The following is a 26,701-nucleotide window of genomic DNA, read 5'->3' as shown; positions in this document are numbered from 1 at the left end:
TTAAATCCCAGTACTCACAATTGTCTCATTAGTATATGTGTAAATGTAATATTTTGTGTCATAAATAAGCAATATTGAGTCAACTTAGTCTTGCGTTACAAAAGTATGTGTCACAAAGGCATTCTTCTCCCTCACTACTTCCTTCCATGGTCTACAAAATAATGAGCTGACAGACTCAAAATTTGCTGGAGTAGAACAGTCACACTGCACAGGTGTTATACTTCTTTATTATGATAAATATGGAAAAAACTAATCAACTTGAAAGCATATGAAATAATACGCTGTACATAACAACTGCCAACATAAAAATTATTTAATATTTGAAAACTATGTACATATTAAGTCATGTCAAGGAAAGCCAAAGACTATGAATTTATGGTTATCAATGAAACATTTTAGTTGCTTATCAATCTCAACTCTGCATTTTTGAACCTCTGGATTATACAGTGATGAGAAGTTGAGTATGCTAAAACAAATTCTAGTGTCTTCTTCATCAAGAAGGATGAGTTATCCTATACTGAGCTTACTTCTCAGATCATTTTATCATGAAGCAGGGATACTCCTGACAATTGAAGAGTTTAAACAGAAGACTTTCCAGGCAGCTTCGGCATTCTCCGTGCTAATGGAGGAGGACCTATGTTTCTAGATGGGCCTTTGGAAATAATGGCAGTGGAGATTGTGGGTAGAAAGCCAATAAAAGTAAACAGGGGGAAGTAAATATGAGTAGAAATGATGAAGGCAGAGGTTGAGACTATCAGCCAGGTATTTTAAAAGGGTCAAATCACCAATAACATTTGCTGAGCATCAGTAAAAGTGAAACAAAATAAGACAAACCCATGAACTTCCAATTAAAATTCTATTCACTTAGGACACTTCTTTATGCCTATTACTGTTTGGGAAACCAATTGGATTTTCAAGGACAGGCGACTTTACCAGTAAATAAAATGATACCATTTTTCCTGATGACAAACAGAAAGGGGTGATCAGCTCTGAACACTGTGGACTCAGGGAGCTGCTTTTCAACAATGTCATTTTCTGTGGCAGCAGTGGCCTCGCTGCCCTCCTCTGTGACCTCTATGAATGACTTGTGCATTAGCTTTGAGATATAGAGACGGCCTCCAGAAGCAATTCCAGAGAGGTCTGCTCTGGACTCATCAAAGATGTCCTGCAACCCTAGGGGCTTCAAGTGGCCTCTCATCTCATAATTCTTCTCTATCTTGAACTGAGGAAGAAACACCTCCACATACTGAGATTTCATTTTCCTCCTATTGGTCCACTCCATTAGATTCCGAAAGCTCAGTTTGCTTTCAACCTGTAGAGAGTATAAAAAATTTAGAAACACATTGTTAGGAAAAGGATGAAATGGGGACTAGAGAAATGCATGGTTTTTGGTAATTATACCCTTCTGGGATTTTGTATTTAAGTGCATGAATCAGACGTGGCAGGAATCTCAAAGAGAAAATGATTGAAAAGATTAGCTCAAGTGTCCATAAATAAGTTGCATGTTTAACTCACTATACTATGACAAGCCATAATTTATGTGTGATGTCTGATTTATAAATTATATGTGATGACATGCCTGATATCTTCCCACATTGGAAAAAACAGAGACAATGTGGAATAATAAGTAGGCAAAACAGAACAAGGAGGAGTATGGGGATGGTTTGGAGGGAGAGGAAGAGGGAAATGATGTCATTATATTACACACAAAAATTAAAAGAAATAATTAAAATTTATAAAAAGACTTTTGGGATTTTTTTCTGAGACAGGGTTTCTCTGTGTAACAGTACTGGCTGTCCTGTAATTAACTCTTATCTACCAGGCTGGCCTGGAACTCACAGAGATCTGCCTGTCTCTACCTCGAGTGCTGCAATTAAAGTCATGCACTATCACTGCCCGACAAAGAAGAAAAAAAATTTAAAAATATAATTGAAGTTACTATTTCTGTGAAGTATTTTAAAGTTAATATAATAAAATAAGAGTCGATATAAAAAGGAATGGTTTATCAAAGAAAAACAGAACTTAGTGGTGATTCAGATCAGTGTTTTCTAATCATTTTCCCATCATGAAAGACACATAAGGTTTGAATAGCTTAAAAATTAAACCAATGGAGAGTTGGCTCAACAGTTTAATTCTCAGCATCCACATGTTACAACCATCTATAACTCCAGTTCAAAGAATCTGATGCCTTCTTACTCCAAGGACACCAGGCATGTGTTTGGTGCATAGACATGCATGCAGGCAAAATATTCATGAACATAAAATAAAGTTCAAAAATAAAATAGTAAATAAACTTAGGTGGTCTGAAGCAAAAGACCCAGGATTCCAGCTCTGGGGAACAGAACAATAGATCTCTCCTTTCCTCATTAGGAAGCCAGAACTCACAGCTCTTTCCCAACACATGAGAAACAGAAGCTCAGAGGGTGAAGGGAGCTACACCTAGGGTACAAAGCAGGAAGCAATCTTGGCTCCATACCTAGAGTAAACACTTCTCTCCAACAACATGGTTGCTTCAAGCAATTCACAAGTAAATCTTGCCTGGTTCATAATGGGAAGGTTTAGTTAAAATAAATAGTAGAAATAATATATACAGATACCTCTTAAATTCAGATGCCCGAGAATTCTAAAATACTTTTCAAATGCATCAAACTTAGGCTTTTATAAAGAACCTGAATTTAGACAGTCCAATTTAGTTCATTGGAAATTTCCATGTTTAAATAATCTAGTTTTTAAATAGTCTATAATGAATTATTATTCTGAATTTATTTTTTTCTACTTGATTCTAGCCTTCTACAGTGCCAACTTCCTCTCATGCATGTAACACACATACACACACACAAAATAGAAAATAAAATAACCAAGGGTACTCTACACAAATATTACCCTGTAGGAAAAGGACAATGGTCACTTACTTGGGATAGGTCATTCCTTGGCAGCATGATGTACATGCTTATGTCACCATGATATGGGAGCTCGAGAACCTGCATGTGTGGGTCCTGAATTGTAGACATATTGAACCTCCGTTCTTGATGCATCATAGCAACTGCCTTTTCAGGACACTAGATATCAGATCACAAAGAGGTGTTTACAATCCCATATCATTGCACTCATTCATCAAGTACATAGGAAAATATGAATTTGGTCAGTAGACCCTGGAGATTTTCTGATATGTTTTAAGAGTTGGCTGTAAGATGCATTCATCTTAATTGTAGAGGTTCAGACTTTGAGGTAGTCCTTTATTTGAAACATTTCTGTAGGTAACTTTGCGTAAGGTGCCTCATATTTCTGCCTCCAGATCCTCATCTATATGATAGGAATGGCAGCAATCCCTGCTGTACTGGGTAGTGGGTACTCTGTGAGTTAATAGGTGGAAGATTGCCTTACACTTGGTGTCTCAGCTGAAATGTCTCTATTAAGTAATGGGTAATGATGAAAGGTCAATAAATGAGTGAATTGTGTAGCTTTTTAATACAGACTGGAGTTATCAAAATCACATAATTTAAGAATGATATCTTAGAAAAATTAAAAATTGCTGCAAAGTGGTAGTACCACTTTGATTACCAAAAGGAACATTCGAATTCTTATCTTGAAGCTATCACTCATAGATTTAGAAATACCACATAGGTGTAACAAGATTTTTTTTCCTGTTGATATTAAAACAGACAAAATTGTCAACCTCTCTGTATGTCTCTTTTTAGGGCAAAATTTCTTCAGGGGAAGATAGTTAATTCTGTGTCCTCAAACCAAAGGCCTCTCCTGCTAATAAAACTGGGTTTTTGTGCTTCAGAGAGAGAGCACACAGGGAGCAACAAACAACACATACACCCATGGAGAAAAGTTGGAGTGGTCTTGTTCCAAGTAGGGACTAGGATGGCTCAACCACAGAATGCATGTCTACACCGACACAGAAAAAGTCGCATTCTTACAGGTTATTTTGCTGACTTTTTGTTGGTGCTTTACTTTTATTATCCATGTTCCTCTTCTGTCACCAACTTTTAAACTGTCAGCACCAACTGTGACCTTAGCAACCAAGACTGCATGGCCTACCCTATTACTAAGCTGTCACACAAAGGGATGTGGACCAGCAGGAAGAGTTTTAAAGAAGAGGCCATTGTATGGTAATATATTTCTTAAAGCTCCAATAGAATCCAAAAACAATCAGTAGACTGGATACTGTTTGCTGTGTCTATATTGTTAAAAGGGAGCTGACCTGTATAATCTATGAGGTGAAAAGCAGATGAAAGAAGCATGGAACAAAAATTCACTTCCAAATCCTGACCCTCTCAGCACTGGAGTGCTAACAAGATATAAGTATATAAGTATAAGCATGATTTCAATCCCTTTTTTGCTATATGTAACAAATAAAACTAACATTTAAATTTAAATCTACTTGCCACTATTTCTGTGCATTTCACATAAAATACTGAGTGATTAAAATAAATTTTATATATCATCTAACTTAATCACTTCAAGCTGTGGGGAGTCCAACAGCATTTAGTCTTGCCCAAGACAATAATGCCACTTCTAGAACACAAGAAAGGGATCTTACCACATTGGGCAATGCAGAAGAAATTGGTGCAAATACCACAATTTTCACAAAGGAATAACTGGGGGGAATCCTTGATGATAAGTACTTACTGTGGGAGACCTGAAACGGCACTTGAGGGTCTCGCTCTTGGTAAAGGCGGACTTCCATTTGCCTTTGAAGTAAACAGCATTCACCAGCACCATGACAGCCGAGGAACTGAGGCTGCTGCCACCTAACACCTTCTTGATTTTTCCTTTTGAAAATAAGTTGAAGGAAACAATGCTCATCTATATTGAAACAGTTTTGAAATGTGCTCACAGACTATTAACGGGTATGACTTTCTTCTTAGATCATTACTATATAACACTCTAGTAATAAATATGCCTGGTATTTTCTTTCTTTTTTATTTATTTATTAAAGATTTCTGCCTCCTCCCCGCCACCGCCTCCCATTTCCCTCCCCTTCCCCCATTCAAGTCCCCCTCCCTCTTCAGCCCTAAGAGCAATCAGGGTTCCCTGCCCTGTGGGAAGTCCAAGGACCACCCACCGCAATCCAGGTCTAGTAAGGTGAGCATCCAAACTGCCTAGGCTCCCACAAAGCCAGTACGTGCAGTAGGATCAAAACCGAGTGCCATTGTTCTTGACTTCTCAGCAGTCCTCATTGTCTTTGCTGGAGAGGTTGTGGAGAAAGGGGTACACTCATCCATTGCTGGTGGGAATGCAAACTTGTGCAACCACTTTGGAAAGCAGTGTGGTGGTTTCTCAGGAAAGTCGGGATCAACCTACCCCTGGACCCAGCAATACCACTCTTGGGAATATACCCAAAAGATGCCCTATCATACAACAAAAGTATATTCTCAACTATGTTCATAGCAGCATTGTTTGTAATAGCCAGAACCTGCAAACAACCTAGATGCCCTTCAATGGAAGAATGGATGAAGAAAGTATGGAATATATACATATTAGAGTACTACTCAGCAGTAAAAAACAATGACTTCTTGAATTTTGCATGCAAATGGACGAAAATAGAAAACACTATCCTGAGTGAGGTATCCCAGACCCAAAAAGAGGAACATGGGATGTACTCACTCATATGTGGTTTCTAACCATAAATAAAGGACATTGAGCCTATAATTCGTGATCCTAGAGAAGCTAAATAAGAAGGTGAACCCAAAGAAAAACATATAGTTATCCTCCTGAATATTAACCTTCATCAGGCAAAGAAAGGAGACAGAGACAGAGACCCACATTGGAGCACTGGACTGAAATCTCACGATACAAATCAGGAGCAGAAGGAGAGAAAGCACGAACAAGGAACTCAGGACCGCGAGGGGTGCACCCACACACTGAGGCAATGGGGATGTTCTATCGGGAACTCACCAAGGCCAGCTGGCCTGGGTCTGAAAAAGCATGGGATAAAACTGGATTCGCTGAATACAGTGGACAAATGAGGACTGCCTGGTATTTTCTAAACCCTTTAAGGACAGTATTTGATTTAACCCTCATAAAGTCTTTATGAAGTCTGTGCTGCTGTTCTTTTCCTTTCCTGCTGAGGGAAATGAAGCACAAGGACATTAGATGATCAATATAGTCACTCAACAAGAAGTTAGCTGCAACCATTGATGTGGCTGAGGAGTCTGCAGAGCCATGGACTCAGTCAGCCTCATACATCTAAAATGGCAAATCCTGCAATGAAGAAACCAAGCCTTACAGTAGACACTAACAAAGCCCGGGGAATCACATTTCCAGAACAAAACAGAAACTCGTGTCCTGAAAGGGCGACAGATAACTGTACTGAAAGAGTATGGCCTCACAAACATCAGATGAGATGAAACTGTTTGAGAAGTTTCCTGTAACGTATAGTAAACTCACACAAATCTGATTTGTGAGGTGGTAAAGACCTCACAGGACAAGTGAAGCCTGAGGAGATCTCATGTTCTGAGCACTGCTACAGACAAACTTTCAAGTGACCCTAAATATAACAACGAGACTTCAGAAATATAATTCTCAGCAGAATGAAGCCCTGGCAGCCGAAGTGGGACTCACTGGCCTGCAACAGCGAAGTCCTGAGGGGGGGCTTGTACTGCAAGTGGGGATTCATCAGTTCAAACCTGACAACTCCAGATGTTGCCACCACGTGATGAGTGGAAATAGCTCAGTGTTTCCCAGAAATAATCAATTATTATTATTAATCAATCAGCTGTTGTTTAGTGAGAGTGATAAGGTCAACATTTGTGGAGAGCTTAAGATTAAGGTACTTGGTTACTTTACTTAGACCAATAAACCAATTTATCTATTTAGACTTAGTTTTAAACACAAAATTAGACCCAGCCTTGTGTGAGAGATAGACAAATATATTACTAAAATAAAAATAAATGTAAATATTACTGAAGAAACAAAAAACAATGGCAACATGACTCCTACCTGGGAAGACAGTTCCCAAAGTCCCTTCATGGCACTGACCAGACTCCTTTGAAATTGTGTCACTCCAAGTAGAATTTAATTCCATTCCATTAAAAAGGTTGATTCCTCCCAATTCACATTAATGAAACTGTTGTTAGTTATATCTTTTGTTCATGATGCTTAAATTGCAGCAATGAAAGTTGTAGTGCATGTCATCTTGGACATACCCCATAAAAATGACTCTTTGTCTATAAAGTCGTAATACTAACTATAATATCTGTTGACTTTCTAGGATTTGTTGCCTGAAATTATCATATATTCATTATGGCTTTAGATGTAGATACCCAAGCCTACTTTACATCAACCACAATAATTATTATTTCAACAGACATTAAACCACTTAGCTGGCTAGCCAACTTACATGGAGGTAATATTAAATGATCCTCCACAACTATAGCACAATAGAGTAAACAACCAAGAAAGCCACTCTTGTACACAGTGCTGCAGCAATGTATAAGTATGGTGTGCTAAAAGAACACAAATTAGGAAAAACTGCCACTGAATAAGGCTGTCTGCTTGAGCTGAGAGAATTTAAGTGGCAGAAAGATGGCTCACACAGCAGAGACTGTTCAAAAATATAGAAATGTTCTTGCCAACCCTAAATTGGGGTTCAGAGAGATGTACCCAACTAGGTCCTTGGGCAGCTGAGAAGAGAGAGCCTGAAATGGCCTGATCCTATAGCCAAACTAACGAATATCTTGCATATCACCATAGAACCTTCATCTGGCGATGGATGGAGATAGAGACAGAGACCCACATTGGATCAATGGACTGAGCTCTCAAGGTCCAAATGAAAAACAGAAGGAGGGAGAACATGAGCAAGGAAGTCAAGACCGCAAGAGAGGCACCCACCCACTGAGATGGGGGGGGGGCTGATCTATTAGGAGATCACCAAGGCCAGCTTGACTGGGACTGAAAATGGATGGGATAAAACCGGACTCACTGAATATGGTGGACAATGAGGGCTGCTGAAAAGCCAAGGAAAACGGCACTGAGTTTTGACCCTACTGCATGTACTGGCTTGGTGGGAGCCTAGCCGGTTAGGATGCTCACCTTCCTAGACCTGGATGAAGGGGGGAGGACCTTGGACTGCACATAGGGCAGGGAATCCTGACTGCTCTTTGGACTGGAGAGGGAGGGGGACGGGAGTGGTGCATGAGGAGTGGGGGGAGGGGGGGGAAAGTGAGGCAGGGAGGAGGCAAAAATTTTTAATTAAAAAAAATTAATAAAAAAATATAAAAATGTGGAAAAGAAAAAATACATGAAAAGAAATGTGCCCTATTAGAGAACGTTAACTAGATTGAGATAGGAAAGGTGTGAGGTAAAACCGGGCTATGAGAAAGTGTGATCCTCTGAAGACTTTTGGATTATCCTGAATATGATAGAAAAATCTTTAGTTGGGTTTAATGCACAAGGAAGCACACAGTGATAAATCATCCAACTTGTCATTATAAAGTGTGACTATTGCATTGTGCAAAGGAAGGAGAAAATAATACCTAGAATAATGGAGACAATTTGAAGTACTGAGGGTGCTCTTTTTAGATCGTGGGTAGAGTTTATGCGCTGGATGCATATATTTGCTTATAAGAAGAAGGATGAGAAATATGTAAGTGTTGCAGATGGGAAGGGGTAATCAAATGCCTTGACTACTCATCCATCCCCAAACCATGCTGTGCCATTTCTTTTCATTCATAACTGCTATAATATTATATTTGAGACTTTTAATGGGTAGTGAACAAAGACACAGTAATAATATAACGGTGAGTGAACAAAGGAAATGGAGAGATCATGTTCTTCCTCCAAGGAGTACCCATATGCTGCTAAATAGAGTATGCACCATGTGGCTCATTGTTCTGAGGCAAAGCAAAACTCAATACATGAATAATATTCACAGTACAAAATGGAACCCACCACTAAGTAAATGAGTAATACCAGCTTTCAAATCAGTTGATTAGCAACACAAAAGACTAACAGATTTCCATTTGTTTTGTGTTAATGGAGAACTTTGTCTAGAATTCAGATTTTCATTGTGAAAAGTACCATAAAGAGTTGGCGTTCTCTGAAGGTACAACCTTTGCCAAATATGTTATCTTAATAAAGATTTTTTTTAAAAAAAATATCAAAATCAACCAAGCAAATAGTCTTAAATAACAACAATCATTACTTTGGATTAGGAGAGACTATATCTTACATGCATAAAATTTCTCTTCTTTCAAGTAGACTGATCTTAATATCTGCATACAAATAGTAAAGAAAACAAAGTATTTTACTTGCCATGTGTCTCATTTTCAATCCATTTATTAATTTTATATCTGGTTTCTTCTATATCATTTGTAAAGTCAACTCTTTCCACTTTGGCATTGTATAACTTTTCAGCACAAGCAATGTAATTCTGCAAATAAGAATATAGATTTTGTATTTGTAAATACCACCACCAAGTATAAAAGAAAAGGATTTTTTAATTAATTCTTCATTTTTACTGCCTCCAAAATGAGGAAGTATGACCAGAGTTACAGAAATAGGCTAGTAATGAACTTCGTCTAGATTGGGTTGGGAGATGATAATGTTCCCTGCCTTGGCTTTAGCATTACCTTCTCATCATAAGTACTCTAGTGTCCTCGTTATCTCCATTCCAGCTAAAAGTCTCTAAAGGCTACTTACTACACATAAGATAAAGCCCCAAACTTGGAATATAGTCGACAAGGTTTTGCAGCTCATTTCCCCAATTTCTAGTCTTTTTCCTCTTCACAGTGTGTGCTCTTGTCACCCCAAAGTCTTTATAATTCCTTTAGAGTATCATCCGCATAGCCTGCCTCATTTCAAACCTTTGGACAGTGCTTCTTCCACTCTAATGTTCCTTAGTGCCATCAATTGTCCTGCTTGTTTTCTAAGCATTACTTACTGTCTCTCCATAGAGACAGCTTTCCTAGGTCCCTCCTGTGGCTTATAACAATGTCTTCACTTTCATTTTTCTTTTTAAAAAAAAAATTAGTATCTGAACACCTGTAGAGAGGACATTAGAATACTTTGATAAATATATTTAATATATAATTACCAAATCATGGCTATAAGTACCACCATCTCTTCAAACATAATCACAGATGTCACAATTCTAGCATTTGAGATATTCCAATTCCTCCAAAATACACTAAGTTCTGTGAAGTTGAGAACATGCATGCTTTGTTTGCTACCATTCCTAGTGCAAAACATGCTGACTTCTACCTAATGTTTCTTCAAAAGTACTTATTTTTAATAAAGAGAAAATAGTTACCAAATTTACCAGTATTCTAAAAATATAACAAACACGGACATTTTTTGGAACAAAGTTTTTGTATTTGTAATAAAAATATTCATTATAACTTATATTGATATATATTTGCTAGTAATTATCTTAGTAAATGCTAAAAAAATTTTGTACTAATGGTAAGGATTGATGAGCAATCTCTTGTCTGTCTACAGGATGAGATTATTTGTAATCTTTAATTACTGCTTATTTTCTTCTGCTCATCCGTCCATTCATCTATCCATCTACCTACTCACTCACAGATACCAATTACAAAGATTAGTTTTAAAACTCCATCCACATCCAGAGACTTTAATATAGTAAGCATAATCTATCAGCAAGAAAAAAGACCAAGAAAGGCAGGAGTTGGATAGCTACACAGACACTAATGTAGTCTACCACTTCCAGGCAGTCCTGTAAGATTTACAGGCTGTTAGGCATTTATGGATTTTTCTTTAAGTTCAATTAACATGTTACACCAATCTCTTTTCAAGAGTATCGCATTTCTAAAAGGAAATATTAGTGATCCAAACAAATTTATCTTTTTTTTTTTTTTATCCAAGTCCCAAACTCCTCTACAGCTGTTCCCGTGAGCTAATGGTGTTATAGTCATCTGTGACAAAGCACTCCAGATTAGTTCCTTTGTCCTGGAAACAGAAGCATCCCTTCCCCTTTCCCAGGAGAAACTTCCTATCATTAACCCTTTCTGTGAAAGCTGATTTTATAGAGCAACATGACAAATTTTACTTAGAGTATGTCTGGGAAGGTGTATGAAGTTGAAGCATCAGACTGATAACAGATTTCTACCTCAACATATGAGGGCGTCCTGCAGCTTGCCTGCTGGAGCTGGAATGATGACCATTTGACCTTTGGACTACAACTGACACATGGCTTTTTCTTTGTTCTAGACAGTCATAACTTCTTACCTAGGACATCTAGGCCATCTGCCTTGCCAATTGTAGATTTTAGGACTTCTCTTTTTCCACAGTCAAGTGAGTTAAGTCCTTACCACAAATTTCTCTGTAGCCTGTTATTTCTGTCCTCAATAGAACCCTGACTGAAGAACTCATTAGAAAGACATCCACCTATTTTCTCCTTGTCTTTCCCAACTCCTCTGTCACATTCTTTCCAGAGACAACAGGATTCCACATTTTCTAACATCCAAAAATGTTTTTAAAAATCTCGTCATAAACAAACGTTCTTTTATTTTCAATCTATTACTGGGATTAATGTTTTAACGTTTTTCATATATAGACTGTAGTAGTTTGAATAAGAATGACACCCAGAGGATCACTTATTTGAATGCTTAGTCATTAGGGAGTGACATTACTTGGGAGGGTTAGAAGGTATGGCCTTGTTAAGGAAGTGTGATTACTAGGGTGGGCTTTGAGGTTTCAGAATTCCACCGTAGGCAGAGTGGCTTTATCCCTTCCAGATTCCTTTGGATCTAGATATAGAAATCTCACTTTTTTCTACAGCATCAAGTCTTCCTGCATACCACCTGCTCCATGCCTTGATGGCAATGGATTGAAACTCTGAAACTGTAATCAATCACCCAACTAAATTACTTTTGTGATAAGTTAACTTTCTAAACTATAATCTTATTAAATGTGTTTAGGAGTTGTGGAGATTTTTTTATCAGACCTTTAGAGATAGACAGTTAGATGACAAGATATTATATATATATATACATATAGTAGATAGGCAATTGATAGACAGTACATAGATTATACATAGATTGATGATAGATGATATAAATGATAGGTAGGTAAGTAAGTAGATAGATAGATAGATAGATAGATAGATAGATAGATAGATAGATAGATGGATGGATGGATGGATGGATGGATGGATGGATGGATGGATGGATGGATGGATAGATAGATAGATAGATAGATAGATAGATAGATAGATAGATAGATAGATAGATAGAGATAGATAGATAATAGGTAGATAGGTGATTGACATATAGACATATGTTAGATGATAGATCATTATCCTTTTGGACAGTTGAGCTTCCTTCTTGATTTGAATATCTTTTATTTCTTTTATTACTGTATTTAATATGTCAAATTTAAGTGATGAGAGTGGTCATTATTGTCTTATTACTGATTTCAGACAAAGCCCTTTCAGTTTTCTTTGAGTATATATTTTTGACAGTAATATACATTCTATCTCTACATAATTTACTGAGAATTTTTACTATACACATTTAGCTTTTAATACTTTTTTCTGTACCTAGTGAGGTCGTTATATGGTTTTAATCCTTCATTTCTCCCATGTGGCATATTCTACTTATTGATTTTTATGTACTGAACTATCTTTGTATCCCAGATATAAATTCTGCTTAGCCATGGTGAATGTTTCTTTTAATATGCTGTTAAATTTTATTTGCTAATATTTTATGAAAGACATCTAAAGTTCATATTCCAAAGGGATCTTGGGCTTAATTTTCTTTTTTATCAGGGTTCTTATGTAGTATGGCAGTGTTCTTGAATAGCATGTCAGTGCTTTTGTGTAATGTAGCAGTGTTCTTGTGTAACATGGCAGTGTTCTTGTGTAACATGGCAGTGTTCTTGTGTAACGTGGCAGTGTTCTTGTGTAGCATAGCAGAGCTCTTGTGTAACGTGGCAGTACTCTTGTGTAACATGACAGTGTTCTTGTACAAAAAAAATCTCTAATCTTCAGTTCATGGTTGTTTGCAATTGTTCTTTTTTTATCTCTTTAATTTCTATAGCCTATTTTATTCTTGCTTACTTCCTTCTATAAATGCTTAGTATGCACATGTTTTTCTAATTTATTTTGATGTAATATCTGGTTCCCATTTGTTTTTGTTTTTTTTAAGTATGTGTTAACTGCTAGGAATCTATTTCTTAAATTTTCTTTTTTGTAGCCCTTAAGCTTTGGTGTATTATTTTTTCAATATATTTTCAATTTTTCATTTTAATTTTTTTCTTTACTCTTAGTCTACTATCTAGAACTATTTTGAATTTGAATTTTCTTTTTACAATTTCACACATATATACAATGTATTGTGATACTGTTTCACTCATATTACCCTCTCTGGTCTGCCTTTATCTCCCTCTGAGCCCTATATTCTTCCCAACCTGTTCCGTCTTAGTTTCATTGTTTTGTCCTAATTTTTTTAAATTTACAATTACAAGTAGGAATAAGACTAAATAGATCACATTTAGTGATGAAATATGAATGTTGGGAAAAAGCAGCATCAAAAAATGACCTAATGCCTATTGGTATTGTTCATTATAAGAGAGCAAAGAAGAAAACATCTAGAAGCATGAAGCATGGTGCTCATTTGAGGGCTTACACTGTATAATGCTGAGCTTGGCACTGAGGGGAAGAATGACCTATCTCACATCAATCACAAAGATAAGAGGGACTACGTTGGGGACATATAAGCTACATGAGTACATCACTTCTTTCTATATAAAGATAGCAGATTGAAAATAAATGCAGTACAATTAGAATCCTCTAACAACTTCAATTTCAAGGATAACTGAAAACAATAATATACAAGAAGATAAATATAAAGCAACCAGAAAAGATGAAAAATTAGGAGAAAGCAACTATTTCTATAAAAGCATGGAAGGAGAAAGTTCTAGGAAGTATATTAACTATTCAGAATAGGTCACAAGTTAAGGCCTAGCTGAGACAGAAGACTGTGTGATGCAGTGGCCATTGGTGTGTTAACAACTGTACATTTTAAAGTTATCTGTAGCTATCATTTAGTAGCCTGGGCACAATCACTGAGGAAATATGCCGCAGTGATCTGGTTTGCATGGCTGCTTGGAGAAGAATGACATTGCTTAAAAATGGTTAAGGAATGAATCCTAGAGGAGTGAGTTATGACAATAAATACATTTGAGAAAGGGGAAAAGTAAAATGATTGAATGAATCAGGAGTTGAAGAATTGATGGAGCTGTTAAAAGAATAAGAAACACAGGATTCTGTAGTCAGAAAACAGCAACCTGCTATTGAAATTTCAGAAGGCAAATAGCCTTTCATGTTCTTGAGTTTCAAGTATGTTTGGAGATTAAATTACTAACATAGCATGGGGAGAAGGCTGAGAAACCATACAGAAAATTATGGGAAGAGCATACACTAGGGTAGAAAGTCCCAGTCCACAGTAATACTGACAATATCTAAATCACAGCAGAATTTGGGGGATGTGGAATGTCATTTACAGAAATCTGACCCAAGGCATAGAAAAAATTAGAAAAGCAAAGAATTTTAGTAATAATTTTATTTTTTCAAATGTCATATTCTTTACATGTATAATGTATTATTTACTATCAGATAAATATTTTATCTATATCAAAATAATAAAAAGAATATTAATAAAACATAAAGTTATAAATAATCTAGCTTTGAGCTGATGATTAATATTATCATTTCTAAGTTCAAAAATATATTTTCAGATTCACCAACTGGGGGACTGAATCAATGGCTCAGAATTTAAGAGTACTTCCAGGTGCTCTTCCAGAGAACCCAAGTTCAGTTCCTAACATCCATGTTGAATGTACCATAAGCCTGTAACTACAGCTCTAGTGGATTCCATGATCTCTTCTGACCTCTTTGGGCAATTGTACTCATGTGTGTATATCCCCAGGAAAACTCATATATATAGACATTATTAAAAAGAAAAGGAAAAGTAAGAATAACTAACTCAACTTTGCATGTTTGAGAGGACAAATAATACCAAAGATGCTTGATAAAGCCTCAAGGAATCATATTATTTTATATTTACCTAGAATTACACATAATATGTATAATATATACATATATACTTATATATTAAGGGTAGTTGAGTCCCTTGAGCTGACAGTACTTTCTACAAAAACTGGACTAACAAAAATCCCAGTTCCAGGCACAACAATCATCTTTTGAATCACAGTCACACTGTGTCACGGCAATCCAACTGATTTCTAAAATAAGATAAACTATTGGTGTAGTCCTTGCTTGTCTCTCAGGGGTTGAGGGTGGGTTGCTAGTCCTGAAGACACACACACTTAGGACTCAGATGATTTGAGCTAGATCTGAGTGGAAAGCCTCTTTTCTACAGTCTAACTTTCATCAATCTAGAAAATACTATGCAAGTCGCCAAGGGGAGGAAAAAAATTAAACAGTCTGCAACGACCATGAGCCAAGCTAATGGCCAGCTAGGCAATACATACATAAAGGTGCAATAAGTGGAACTCACATGTTGATGGTAAACAAGAGCTTTCCAATTAAACTTAAGAACCACTCAACAGGAGAGAAATCATGTCCAGTAGTTAAAACCTATCCAGTTTCCCAGGGCTAGTGAGTTCAGAGACATTAGAACAGAATCTATTACCACCACTTTACTAGACCAGCATAATTCAAGACTACATTATAAATCTCATCCTTATACTCATAGAAAAGTGTAAACACCAACCCCTCATCAAAAGAAGCTTTCCTTTACAGCAAATGAAGACCATTACAGAAAACAACTGGGTACAATACAGAGATCAACAAACAGATCATGGGAAGCCCGGACCCAACAGAAACATCTATATAACATCTCCTGTATCTATGACTTAGGGAACATCTACAAAGAGTGGATAGAAAGACTGGAAGAGTCAGAATACCAACAAGTCTGTTGCGAAATAGTCTCTTTTAGAAATGACTGCATAAAAAGATTGGAACAAAGGAAATATTAATGGAAGTGTTAACCTGAAAGGGGGAAACTTTGTAGGAGCTCACCCCTTGACAAAGAACTATAGGTAATTAATGACTTCTGAGAGAAGGAAAATGAGCCTCTCCCATGAATTATCCTGTTTATTGGTTGTTCAATGCAAAGAGGTCAGTCTTGAAGCAATATACACACAAGCAACATACATGTATATTTGCATGTACATAACTATAATAATCAAATGCTATCAATTTGGGAATGGGGAAGGTAAAAGAACAGTTGGAGGGAGGGGACTTAGGAGGGACCAAAGGAAATAAATTGAGGGAGGAAAGTGACATAATTCTATTTTGATTAAAAACAATGATTGATGAAAAACCTTGTTAGCCAACCATCTCTAAGAGGTGGGTCTTAGTTAAGGCGTGGCTTCGCTGGGACCCAGGGTAAAAGGTGTGCACCTCCATGTGTGCCCTCTCTGTGCTTTTTTCCATAGGACATTGCTGTGCTTGGATTTCTCATTTCCTGTTTTGTGAGGTTTTCCCTTATAATTAATACAATGTAGTTGTTTTATCCTTAGCTAGCCTGGTTGTTTCTACAAAGGATCTCTCCATTTTCCATATTCTTGACCAAATCTTGCCTTCACTGTGCTTCTTAGTGTGGTGTGTTTTCATTCTATGACTGTCAGGAAAGAGAAGAACAGGATTGCTGTATGCAATCAACAAATCAACTCCCAGTTTTAATGATTTAGCATTCCCTTAGAAATGTGTTAGCAATCTGTGTAAGAATAGGAAAATCAAATATGATAGACACACAGAATGGTTCTCTTAAAATGTCATAAAAACTTTTGGGATGATGGAAAAACAAAAAGTGGCCTAATACTTTCTAATTGGCAGGAGGCCAAAGGATTTGGGAGCGGTTCTGAGGAGGGGCAAAGAATTTGAGTGGGCGACAGGTGAAGGAATAATGGTTGGGTGGGACACAGGGAGTTGGCAAAGATGCAGGTCATTAGCCTGGTGATGTCACTGAGACAGACTTTTATGGATGGTTGTGTGAAGAGTGGAGAAGTGTAAGTCCCAGAGAAATACAGGCACATGGTTGCTTAATATTCCTAACCAAGTGAGTAGCTTCTGGTAGTCACTGCACCGAAGGTTCCAGAGCAGGACGAGTGCGGTAGCTTAGAGAGTATAATCTGGACCTTGTGGCCTTCAAGTAGGCAGGGTGTAGTGATGACGCATTGAGTACCAATGCCATTCAGAAATATTAGTCAATTGACCTATTTCTAATGCTTAGTGAGTCTGAGCTTCTCCTCTGCCCATATCTGCAAAGGCTGGCCTTATCTACACCTCCTTGGAAAGAACTCATGTACAATCAATCTCACTGAGAACAAACTAAAAAGAAAAATGAGTAGCATTGCTGAGAAAGAAAATAGTGGCAAGGGCAGACAACTCACTGGGAATGATGCATTGTCATGTAGGCCTGAAGCTCAAAGGAAGCAGTGGTTCATCTCTGAGCCATGGACTCCCCTGCATATCCCTCCTTAGAATTTTCAGTTATATCTGACATCACTCCTATGCCACTGGCCTCTATGTCTGAAGTGCATCAGTTGGACCACACTGAATATGTGGGTTCACTAGATCACAAGGTAATATTTTGAATACCACAGTGGAAGCAAGAATAATAAAATAATTTTTTCCATGGCTTATAAGAAGGTAGAAGACATTATTTATGTAGTAGATGGAACAAGATTTATGTCTAGAGTGGATGAAACCTTCTGAGATAAACAATTTTACCCACCTTATGAAAGTCAAACACTTTTTCTGCAAAAAGTCCATTGACAATGCTGAGTTCATAATCCTTATGGGATGAGTTTATGTCAGTGAGAACTCTTTTCAATTGATGCTGCAGTCCTGACTATCAAACAGAGGGACACAAATTCAATCTCATACTGAAAAGATGAATAATATCACTTACACATGAAATAAATCATGTTTATTATTCTATATAAGCACTGGAAAATATTGATACAAAAGCAGCAAGCAAAGCATCATATATGTGATCAGTGTCTTTACCCTTCCTCATCTTATTGTTTGCAATCAAACTGAACAACTTAGTGAAATAAAGTTATCAATAGGAAGCTATCAATTAGCTCAAGATCCATATTAGTTCATTAATTAGTGATTGAATTTATTAAATTTTTAACTAAATTAATTAATTTAATAATTTCACTTAACTGTAAAGGACAGAAGAGAAAGGCTGATTATCAATATTTTACTAGAACCTGGCAAGCAAAAAATTGGTAAATTAGCAATTAAATTATCAAAATTATGTTTGTTTTTATATAATTAAAATTTATTTATATTATTTATGTTTATTTATATAAATAAATTTCATAAAATTGAAATTTGGGGGTTTGAAATGGATCTCGTTGTTTTAATGGGATAGAAAACCCTAAAACATGTTCAAAAGATAGAATTTTTCTTAAACTGAATTTCTAATTTACTTTTTCTTTGAGGAACATGTCATCTTTACCTGGTTGTTAGAGCAGTCTCCTTGCCTTGATGGGGCGTTAAAGTAAAGTGCCTGCAAACATGATACAAAATATTATCAGAATCAGGATGCATGCAAAGATCAGTTAGCAAGAGGTTTTGAGAATAAGAAACTTATTTCTAACAATGCTCATGAAGTGTCACTTCAGTATCACCAGCGTCTGAGAGCTCACTCTTCTCATGCCTCCAAACGAATGCCAATGGCTCAGACAGAAATCACTTCTGGTCTCCATCTTTATTTCTTTCTCTTCCTGTTTCACATACTAACTTCTCTCAGATTAGACATAATTGTGGGATTTCTATTAATTTAGTAAATATCACAGTGAGATTAGGGTCAGCCAAGCAACTGTGGGTGGAAACCTCTGAAACTGTGAGCCTTAGTACCTTAAATTTTATTTTCTCTGGTATTTTGACACAGCAGCGGGAAGTTTGTACTGCTTAAACTCAATAGTTTTCACCATGTTCTACTGAAACACTAGCACAGTGATCACTACAAGAATTGCAGGATACTGAAATAGTATTTTGGGAGCCGTGGAACACCCAAGCCTTACTTTGGAATAACCTGGTGGTTCATTGGAGCATTTGGGTCAGTACTCATTATGTAACTAATTCATGGGTTTGTTTAATGTTTTCTTTAAGTCTTGCCTACCAGTTTCTGCCTTCATTCTCATTATTTAAATGCATTCTAGAACATGAAATTCATTAACATTTTCTATCAACTATAATTTCTATATGTCTTCAAATTTCACCTTACAAAGTAATACTGTTTTAATTTGTCATGTCCCCAGACAAAGTATCATCACCAATTGAACATTGAACTATTCCTTCCCTCATCATTGTCTGCTCCCAGTCTTCTGAGATTCTTCACATATAAACTTTCTCCAATACTCAAGTAATTAATAACTTTAATTTTGAATGCATGCCTTGTTTAACCTAATAAATGCCTTCTCAGTGCAGAAACCCAGGCTTTGGCTAACATTCTGTCTTCTTCATAGCTACATGTTCTCTTGTACCATGCATGTACTAAAAAGGTTTATTTCGGGTATTCATTTGTGTTGACAAGTTAAATAATGTATTCTTGAAACAAATGTGATTTTAATTTGAAAAGGGGCAGTTTTGACTGATAGAGGATAATCTTGTGGTAGTATACGTGTGGTTACGGCTGCTTCATCTCCGAAGCTTCTATCAAAGTCCATCTTCCAACCTGTTCCCATTCTCCCCACAACTTGCCTTCTGCATTATTATGAAATCTTGACTAGGGATAATTTTGGTACCTTCTGGTAGGGAGTTCTCAGACTTTCTCTGTGTAATTCGGGATTGTGTCTACAAAGTTTAAGAAATTCTTACGCTGGGCGGTGGTGGCGCACGCCTTTAATCCCAGCACTCGGGAGGCAGAGGCAGGCGGATCTCTGGGAGTTCGAGGCCAGCCTGATCTACAAGAGCTAGTTCCGGGACAGGCACCAAAGCTACAGAGAAACCCTGTCTCGAAAAACCAAAAAAAAAAAAAAAAAAAAGAAAGAAAGAAATTCTTGCATGCCTCAAGTTTGGAAATTTTAATATTAAAGGATATAGTTAAAATAGAAATGTGTTATATTTATAATTGAATAAAAATGAAAAATTAATATCTTATGCCCAATTCAAAACTTCCTTATGATGTCGTTTTAAAACTCATTATAGAATTAAAATGCACTTTTGATAGTCTTTAATTCCTCACAAAGAGAAATTTGTTTCAACAATGAGTAATCATATATGACATGCTCAGTTGTAAAAGATTCTCAATGTTTACTAAAAATCTGTGGTACCTGTGAGCTACAGATCCTAGGAAAATTCTGATTCAGTAGTTAGTTCTTAGGGTTTTCTTGTCTTAAATCTGTAAGCTTGATAAACTGTTATGGTGCGGGCTTGACACTCAAGGGTTCATACCATAGAAATCTATCAGAGAATGCTTGTCCACACATGCTAAGAGGAAAGGATTTAGTAAACAACAACAACACATGTCATTGAAGTAATGAATGTGTTAGTCTTATTTAATCATTCTATAATACATGCAAAGATCAATACATCACATTATACTTCATGGATATACTTGCAAATATAACTATTGTTTCTTAGTTAAATTTTTATTTTAAAGTTGAATTATTATTATTATTACTATGATTATTATTATTATTTTACAAAGAGCAATCCTGATGAGATAAAATATGAAAGTGAGACTTGGTTATTTGTGTGTGTGTGGTAGCTCACAGAACAGTTAGAGTTGTATGTAGTGTTTGTTTGGGTAAATTACAGACTGTGCATTGGGATAAGTACCATGAGCTAGAAACTAGAGTAAATTCAATGAATATAAAATGAAAGAACTTTTGATCTATTTTATATATTCTAGAGAAACAGCTTAATAATGAATTATTCAATTTACATAAATACTGAAAATAAAAAAATATTTTAAAATGTATTTAATCAGCTAGGAAGCAGATATAGCATTAATTATCTAGGCATTTTTATGTAAAAGTGAAAGACAGTCAATGATATCTAAGAAATATTAGATGAAAGTCAATCATAATTTGAGTAATAGTTTATGATCTTACGACTGTGTGAACTTAATCAGGATTAGATTTCTATTCTTTTCCAGTGTGGCACTCTCACAGCCCTTTCCAACAACTGTTTCTGTGCCCAAGTCTTCATAGATTTTGATCTAGACATCTGAAATGCAAAACATTCCCTCCCCTCAGAAGTGGGAAAATGTCCTGATCATATGGTGACTGGTTATGGTACTGTGGAGGGACAGCACAGAGGCTGCTGGAACAACTTACTTGTTTCTCCAACAGCTAATATGAAAAGTTAGATAACTGCTAGCCGGTGTGGATCAGTCCTACAGCTCAGCTCATGACTCCTGGACTCTTGATTGTGTTTCCCATAAGAAACAACAACTAACGTCCTATTTTCTCAGACTGTGGAGCTATTCTGAAGCTGAATATGGGAGTTGTATATAGAAATTTAAAGAAAATGGGCAGTGTATCTCTGGACTCGGCCAGTTCCCCACTCAGCTGCCCACTAGCATCAGACTCATTGAGTTAGGTAGAGAAAGAGAAGAATCGTTGCAGTGTAAATGACATACACAAAACACCCTCAACAACACTGAACTAAAACAATAAGTGCAAATGGCATCAGAAATGGGTGGCTTCTAAACCTGTGAAAACAGCTGGACCTGCAAGGCAGCTGCTGTAGAACGGCAGAATTTCTATGATGATTTCCTGGGAGATGGGAAGGAAACATTAACCATCACAGTTCAGAGCCTTACAAGGGTATGTTAATAAGCACTTGCTGGAGGTGGTAAAGAAGGTGGTGATTGCAAATACTGTTTAGGTAGCCTCCTTTTGTCTGGTGTATATGACTGTCATTTGTGTCCAGGTGATCAGTGTCTAAACTAGGACATCAGACTGTGGTTGAACACTTGTCTAGCAAGTATAAAGGTTCCATACCCAACACCACAAACAAAACAAAACTAAACTGGGATGCTCTGCCAAGTTCTATCATACCTAAACCTACTCATCCAGTGGTGTCCAAGCATTAGTGTGTACTTAGAGAACTTCCTAAAACCCAGAGAGCTGGACCACACCTAATAATTTACTTCATGAGCTGTCTCGTTGATGCAGCTGCTACTATCAAAGGAAGAAACTTTTAGAAGCAATGTGCTCAGTAAAAGCATCTGAGATTTATTTCTGCTTCTTCACAACTAAAAACCAAGACTTGGAAGTCAAGCCTATGGCTTAGCATGATATATTCTCTTGAAGAAAACAGTTCACCCCTATGAATGACTGGGAAATGCAACACTGACCTTGTCAATCTGATGTGCACAGTCACCTCGAGCACCCAGACGGATTAGGGTCAGGGCAGTGAAGAGGCTCAGGGAAGAGAAGAATACATTTCCATTTCCTTGACAGTTATCCATTTCTCTGAATAAGTCGAAGCCAAATTCTGCATTTGCTGCAGCAAGGGAGGCCATTGTGAAACCCAGTGTTGCCTAGAGGTCAATGGAGAGTTAAATTATCTCAGAGCGCATTTGTTTGTATGTTTGCTTATTATTATTAATTCAAAGCTTCATTTCTTCACCCTTGTAAGCAATTACCAAATAGCTGGAGACAGGAAGAGATGATTCCTTTGGTCCTGCATCCTTGGTTCTAATACTCTAAAACTTGCTTGGCAACAATACAGAATATGTTCCTTTTCCTGACCCCGACACAGCAGAAAAACCAAGCTCTCCTATTTGCATTTTGAGTATAATCCTGATCTTTCCTTGATGGGTGCTCTATTCTCAGTGGTTCTTGCTGACCTGTTTTCAAGATGCACATTCATACATATGACTGACTGCAAGAAATCCTCTATCCTCACAGTCTGCTCAACACAGCCTTTGTTTCCTAGCCACCCTTACTTTTATCATATCATTTCCTCACACTGGCCCCCTCATGGCCTCTATACATGTCCGTAGGGTCATTGTTCACCATGATTTTTTTGAACCATTTTAATTTTAAACACAGTTCACCTTTGGTCTTGTAAATATATTTGCCTTTTGAAAGATAATTTTCTGATTTTTTATTTTTTTTATTTATTTAAATATTTTAAAGAAAACAAAACTATCTTTTTTCATTATACATACCAATCCAAGTTCCCACTTCCTCCCCTTCTCCCATTCCCTCCACATACCCCCACCACCACCATCCATTTCTCTGAGAGGGCAAGGCACATTGCTTTGGGGAAAGTCTATGGCCCTCCCTACTATACCTAGGCTGAGCCTGTCTGATTTTTAATAGAAAAAGTGATTATTGATATAAAAATAAATAATAAAAATAGTTATAGTTATTGTTACAAGTATCAAGACTTTCCAACCCAGAGGTCTAGATTTTGCTAGAAAATTCAGGTAGGCTACAATAGCAGATATAGGATCATGGAGTAAAACTATCTTATAATTCCAATAGCATTGTTCTTGGATACAGAACAGTGCCGCCACCCTAAAGTTCCCCAGGGACATATTCAGTGCATCTTTGAAGACTTTCTCCACAGCTTACTAATCCCAATGTCACAGGGGACCTGGCTTAGACTAAAATGAACTTGATGGATGTTCCATACCACTCACCTGGTACAATGGCAGCCACTCAGGAGCCCAGCACTGTGTCAAGCTTACTGAAACAGTTGCATGAACTGGAGCAAATTTTTCACTCTTCTACACTAACTTCTAGTTTATTCCATGAAATGATCATAGAACTGTAGCAATAATGTGCAGCAGAAAAGCATGCATGTTGCCACCTGTTACTCTAGAACTGGGGAAGAACTGGGGAAGAACTGGGGAAGAATCGGTCACCAAGTGGGAGAAGCAAAGTATGGCAGATAGAGACTGTCTCCACGAAGAAGACATAGCAAAAGTATGGGAGATAAAGACCATCTCCAGGAAGAAGACATAGGTAGCACAAAGTAATATTCTAAAATGCCAATGTTATAAGTTACAGTCCAGGAACATAGAATAAGAAAAAAAAAATCAATCACATTACACACATATTTTATTCCAAGAAAAAATCTATTTTTTAATATAATTATTTATGAGGTTGGATGTAGTGGCTCATGCCTTTAACCCCAGTATTCCAGAGGTAGAGACAGGCAGATCTGTTTGAATTCAAGGTCAACCTAGTCTATACAGTGAACTCCAGACCAGCCAGGGATACACAGTGAGCACGTGTCTCAAAACAAACAAATAAAAAAATCAGCAAAAAAGATATAACAAAGTGTAATTTAGCGAAGGAGAAGGAAAGTGTAATTGAGGACTAAGAGTGAAGTTCAGTGACCTAGAACACACAAAGCCCTAGGTTATCTAGCAATGTTAAAATCAAAACCAGATAAAAATTACCCAGAAAATTACTAAATTTATTTCATATTTTATCCAGCTAATACAGGAAAAAGAGACTGTCATTAGTACCACAAATAAAAGATTCTAGCAAAAGAAAAGAAGACAAATACAAACTAGGGCTCTGTTTGGGTTTAGTAGTGACAAACCACGGAGTGACATTGACATTGTCTATGGTCTCAGAACCTTTTAGGGACTTAATTGTATTTTGGTCTTGGGAAAGAACATCACAACTATAGCTTGAAAAATTATGAACCAAATAAATAAAAGCATGAAGTATAAAAATGAGACATGCAGCGATGTCTTTCATTAAGTTAGACGCATAAGAATATCATTACTTCCCCAAGGATGGTGTCTTTAGAACCTCTCTTTTCGGAAAGATCTGTGTTGGCGGCAGAGCCTCGGTGCAAATGTAAGGCGGTGCTCTGAGAAAGCACCGAGACAGCAAAAGCACAACAATCCTTCCGATTACAAGGGAGATTGTGTCCATGGGTTTGTTCAAAAACTCTGGACATGGTGCAGGCTAGAATGATTAAAAAGAAACTAAAAGGATTTTTAGGCCCATGGAGGCTATCAGGTAAAATTATGTCACAAGTAAAATACCAATTCCTCCCATTCTTTACAAATTATCTCTTACTGATTTACAGTTTTGGGTAAAAGAATCATTTCTGACTTTTCAACATTACTCTTCTTTACAATCCAAACAATAAAATATTTAGTCAACATGGTAACATCTCACAAAATTGTCATTTTATCAAAAAGGAAAGAAGAGAAACGCAGGAATCTGCTCATTGAAAAAAAAAGTTATGTAACTAATTTCATCAGATAAAGTAAACTTCATGGCATAGAAATCATACTGATAAAATGTTATTACAGAAAAAGATGAGTCAAGACATTCCTAGACAATATTAAATCCTGAAACCCTAACTTTTAAAATGATGGGTAGCACTAAATACCTTCAATCGCTCTTATACAAACAGGCTCACACATGTTGAAGATAAATTCAGAAAAATTCTACTTTGCATAACTGATTTTTTTAACTTTCTCTATGTAAAGTGGACTCCATGTTCATGAAATGAAAGCAAAACTCCTCCTCATTGAAGGTGAAGACTGCATTCCATTGACAAACAGACATCTTAAGACTGACTCCGTGACTTTATGCCCCAAAGTTCCAAAAGCTGAGAATGCGTAAAAACTAGCATCAGAAGAGCTTTTCTTTCTCCTATAATAATTTTTCACCAACTTAAAAATAAATATGTAAAATGCCAACAAAAAAATTACTGTTTAAAAAAAAATACCAGTGAGTAGCAAATGTTTGGCACTTAGGTATAGAACTAAGCAACTGTCACGGAAATTAACTTGGATTCAGGCTACAGAAGGTGTCCCTGCAGTCAGTACACTGTTATTGAGATGGTATAATGACAAAAAAAAAAACATCTTTTCAATCATAAAAGAATTTGACTAGAGAGAGGAATTTTTCATTTAATCCCCAAACACCACATTCTTATGTTTCTTGCACAGACACGTCTGCTTAGTATAAAATTACAAAATAATTTAAAAGTTCATAATTTAAAGTCAGTGCAAAATAGAAACTTCTTACATAATGTCTTAAATTCCAAATTTCAGACAAAAATTACAGCCCCCTGAAGGCAACCAAAAAAAGTTTCATGCTGGCAGTGTGTTTTCTCTGCTCTGACAACTATATGTTGTGAGAAAACCGAAGCCAAAATACCCCAAATATAAATATCACTAAAGCTTTGTTTTAATAATCTAATTAAACTATTAAGAAAATAGTTTTAAAATGAAGCATAAACAAACCTAGACATAAAATAACCTCAATAAAGCATGGAATTAGAATGATTCTGTCTCATGATCCTAAAATTGTATCTAATTGATAAGATACATGGTTTAACTGCACGGTAAAATCATATGTAATCTTAGAGTAATTTTAAATTATGAAAGAAAAATTAATTGCTTATTATTATTGAAATTAAATTATATATGAGGAAAGAATAACTACTAAACAAATTTTATTTTTATTTCTTACCAGTACTCTAAATATTGTATTGCAAAAAAATTGCTGCTCACTACAAATATTCTCAAATATTTCCATGCTTTTAAAAGTTTAAACTTTGATTAACTTCTAAGCCTGTGATTATTAATTCTATTCTATTTTAAAGAATTGGCAAATTCCAACATATAGTGATGTAAATAAGAACACTGGAAATCAAAATTAGATGTGTATGTAATCCCCAATTTATCTATTTAAAGACTGAACACAAAACTTTGACTGATAACTGATTTTTCACACTGTGGCAAGC

General features: G+C 36.4%; 1 protein-coding gene across 3 annotated transcripts in view; it reads right to left on the bottom strand.

Moving 5' to 3' along the window:
- Positions 1-277: 277 nt before the first annotated feature.
- The window catches only part of Serpinb7 (serpin family B member 7), a 63,369-nt gene continuing 36,945 nt past the window's right edge, over positions 278-26,701 (bottom strand). For 2 of the 3 annotated variants that reach the window (XM_057770259.1, XM_057770260.1), the window contains exons 2-8: positions 22,323-22,508; positions 18,471-18,521; positions 17,736-17,852; positions 9,265-9,382; positions 4,639-4,781; positions 2,913-3,059; positions 278-1,312 (exon numbers count right to left, since the gene is read on the bottom strand). In XM_057770259.1, the coding sequence (XP_057626242.1) occupies positions 914-1,312; positions 2,913-3,059; positions 4,639-4,781; positions 9,265-9,382; positions 17,736-17,852; positions 18,471-18,521; positions 22,323-22,490 (1,143 nt within the window). In that variant the 5' untranslated portion in view covers positions 22,491-22,508 and the 3' untranslated portion in view covers positions 278-913. The remainder of the gene's footprint in view (positions 1,313-2,912; positions 3,060-4,638; positions 4,782-9,264; positions 9,383-17,735; positions 17,853-18,470; positions 18,522-22,322; positions 22,509-26,701) is intronic. The other variant, XM_057770261.1, reaches the window with a different exon arrangement.

This window comes from Chionomys nivalis, chromosome 5 (genome assembly GCF_950005125.1).
Source record: "Chionomys nivalis chromosome 5, mChiNiv1.1, whole genome shotgun sequence".
Classification (NCBI taxonomy): domain Eukaryota; kingdom Metazoa; phylum Chordata; class Mammalia; order Rodentia; family Cricetidae; genus Chionomys; species Chionomys nivalis.
The sequence above is the reverse complement of the archived record's forward strand: the minus strand, read 5'-3'. Positions and strand labels throughout refer to the sequence as shown.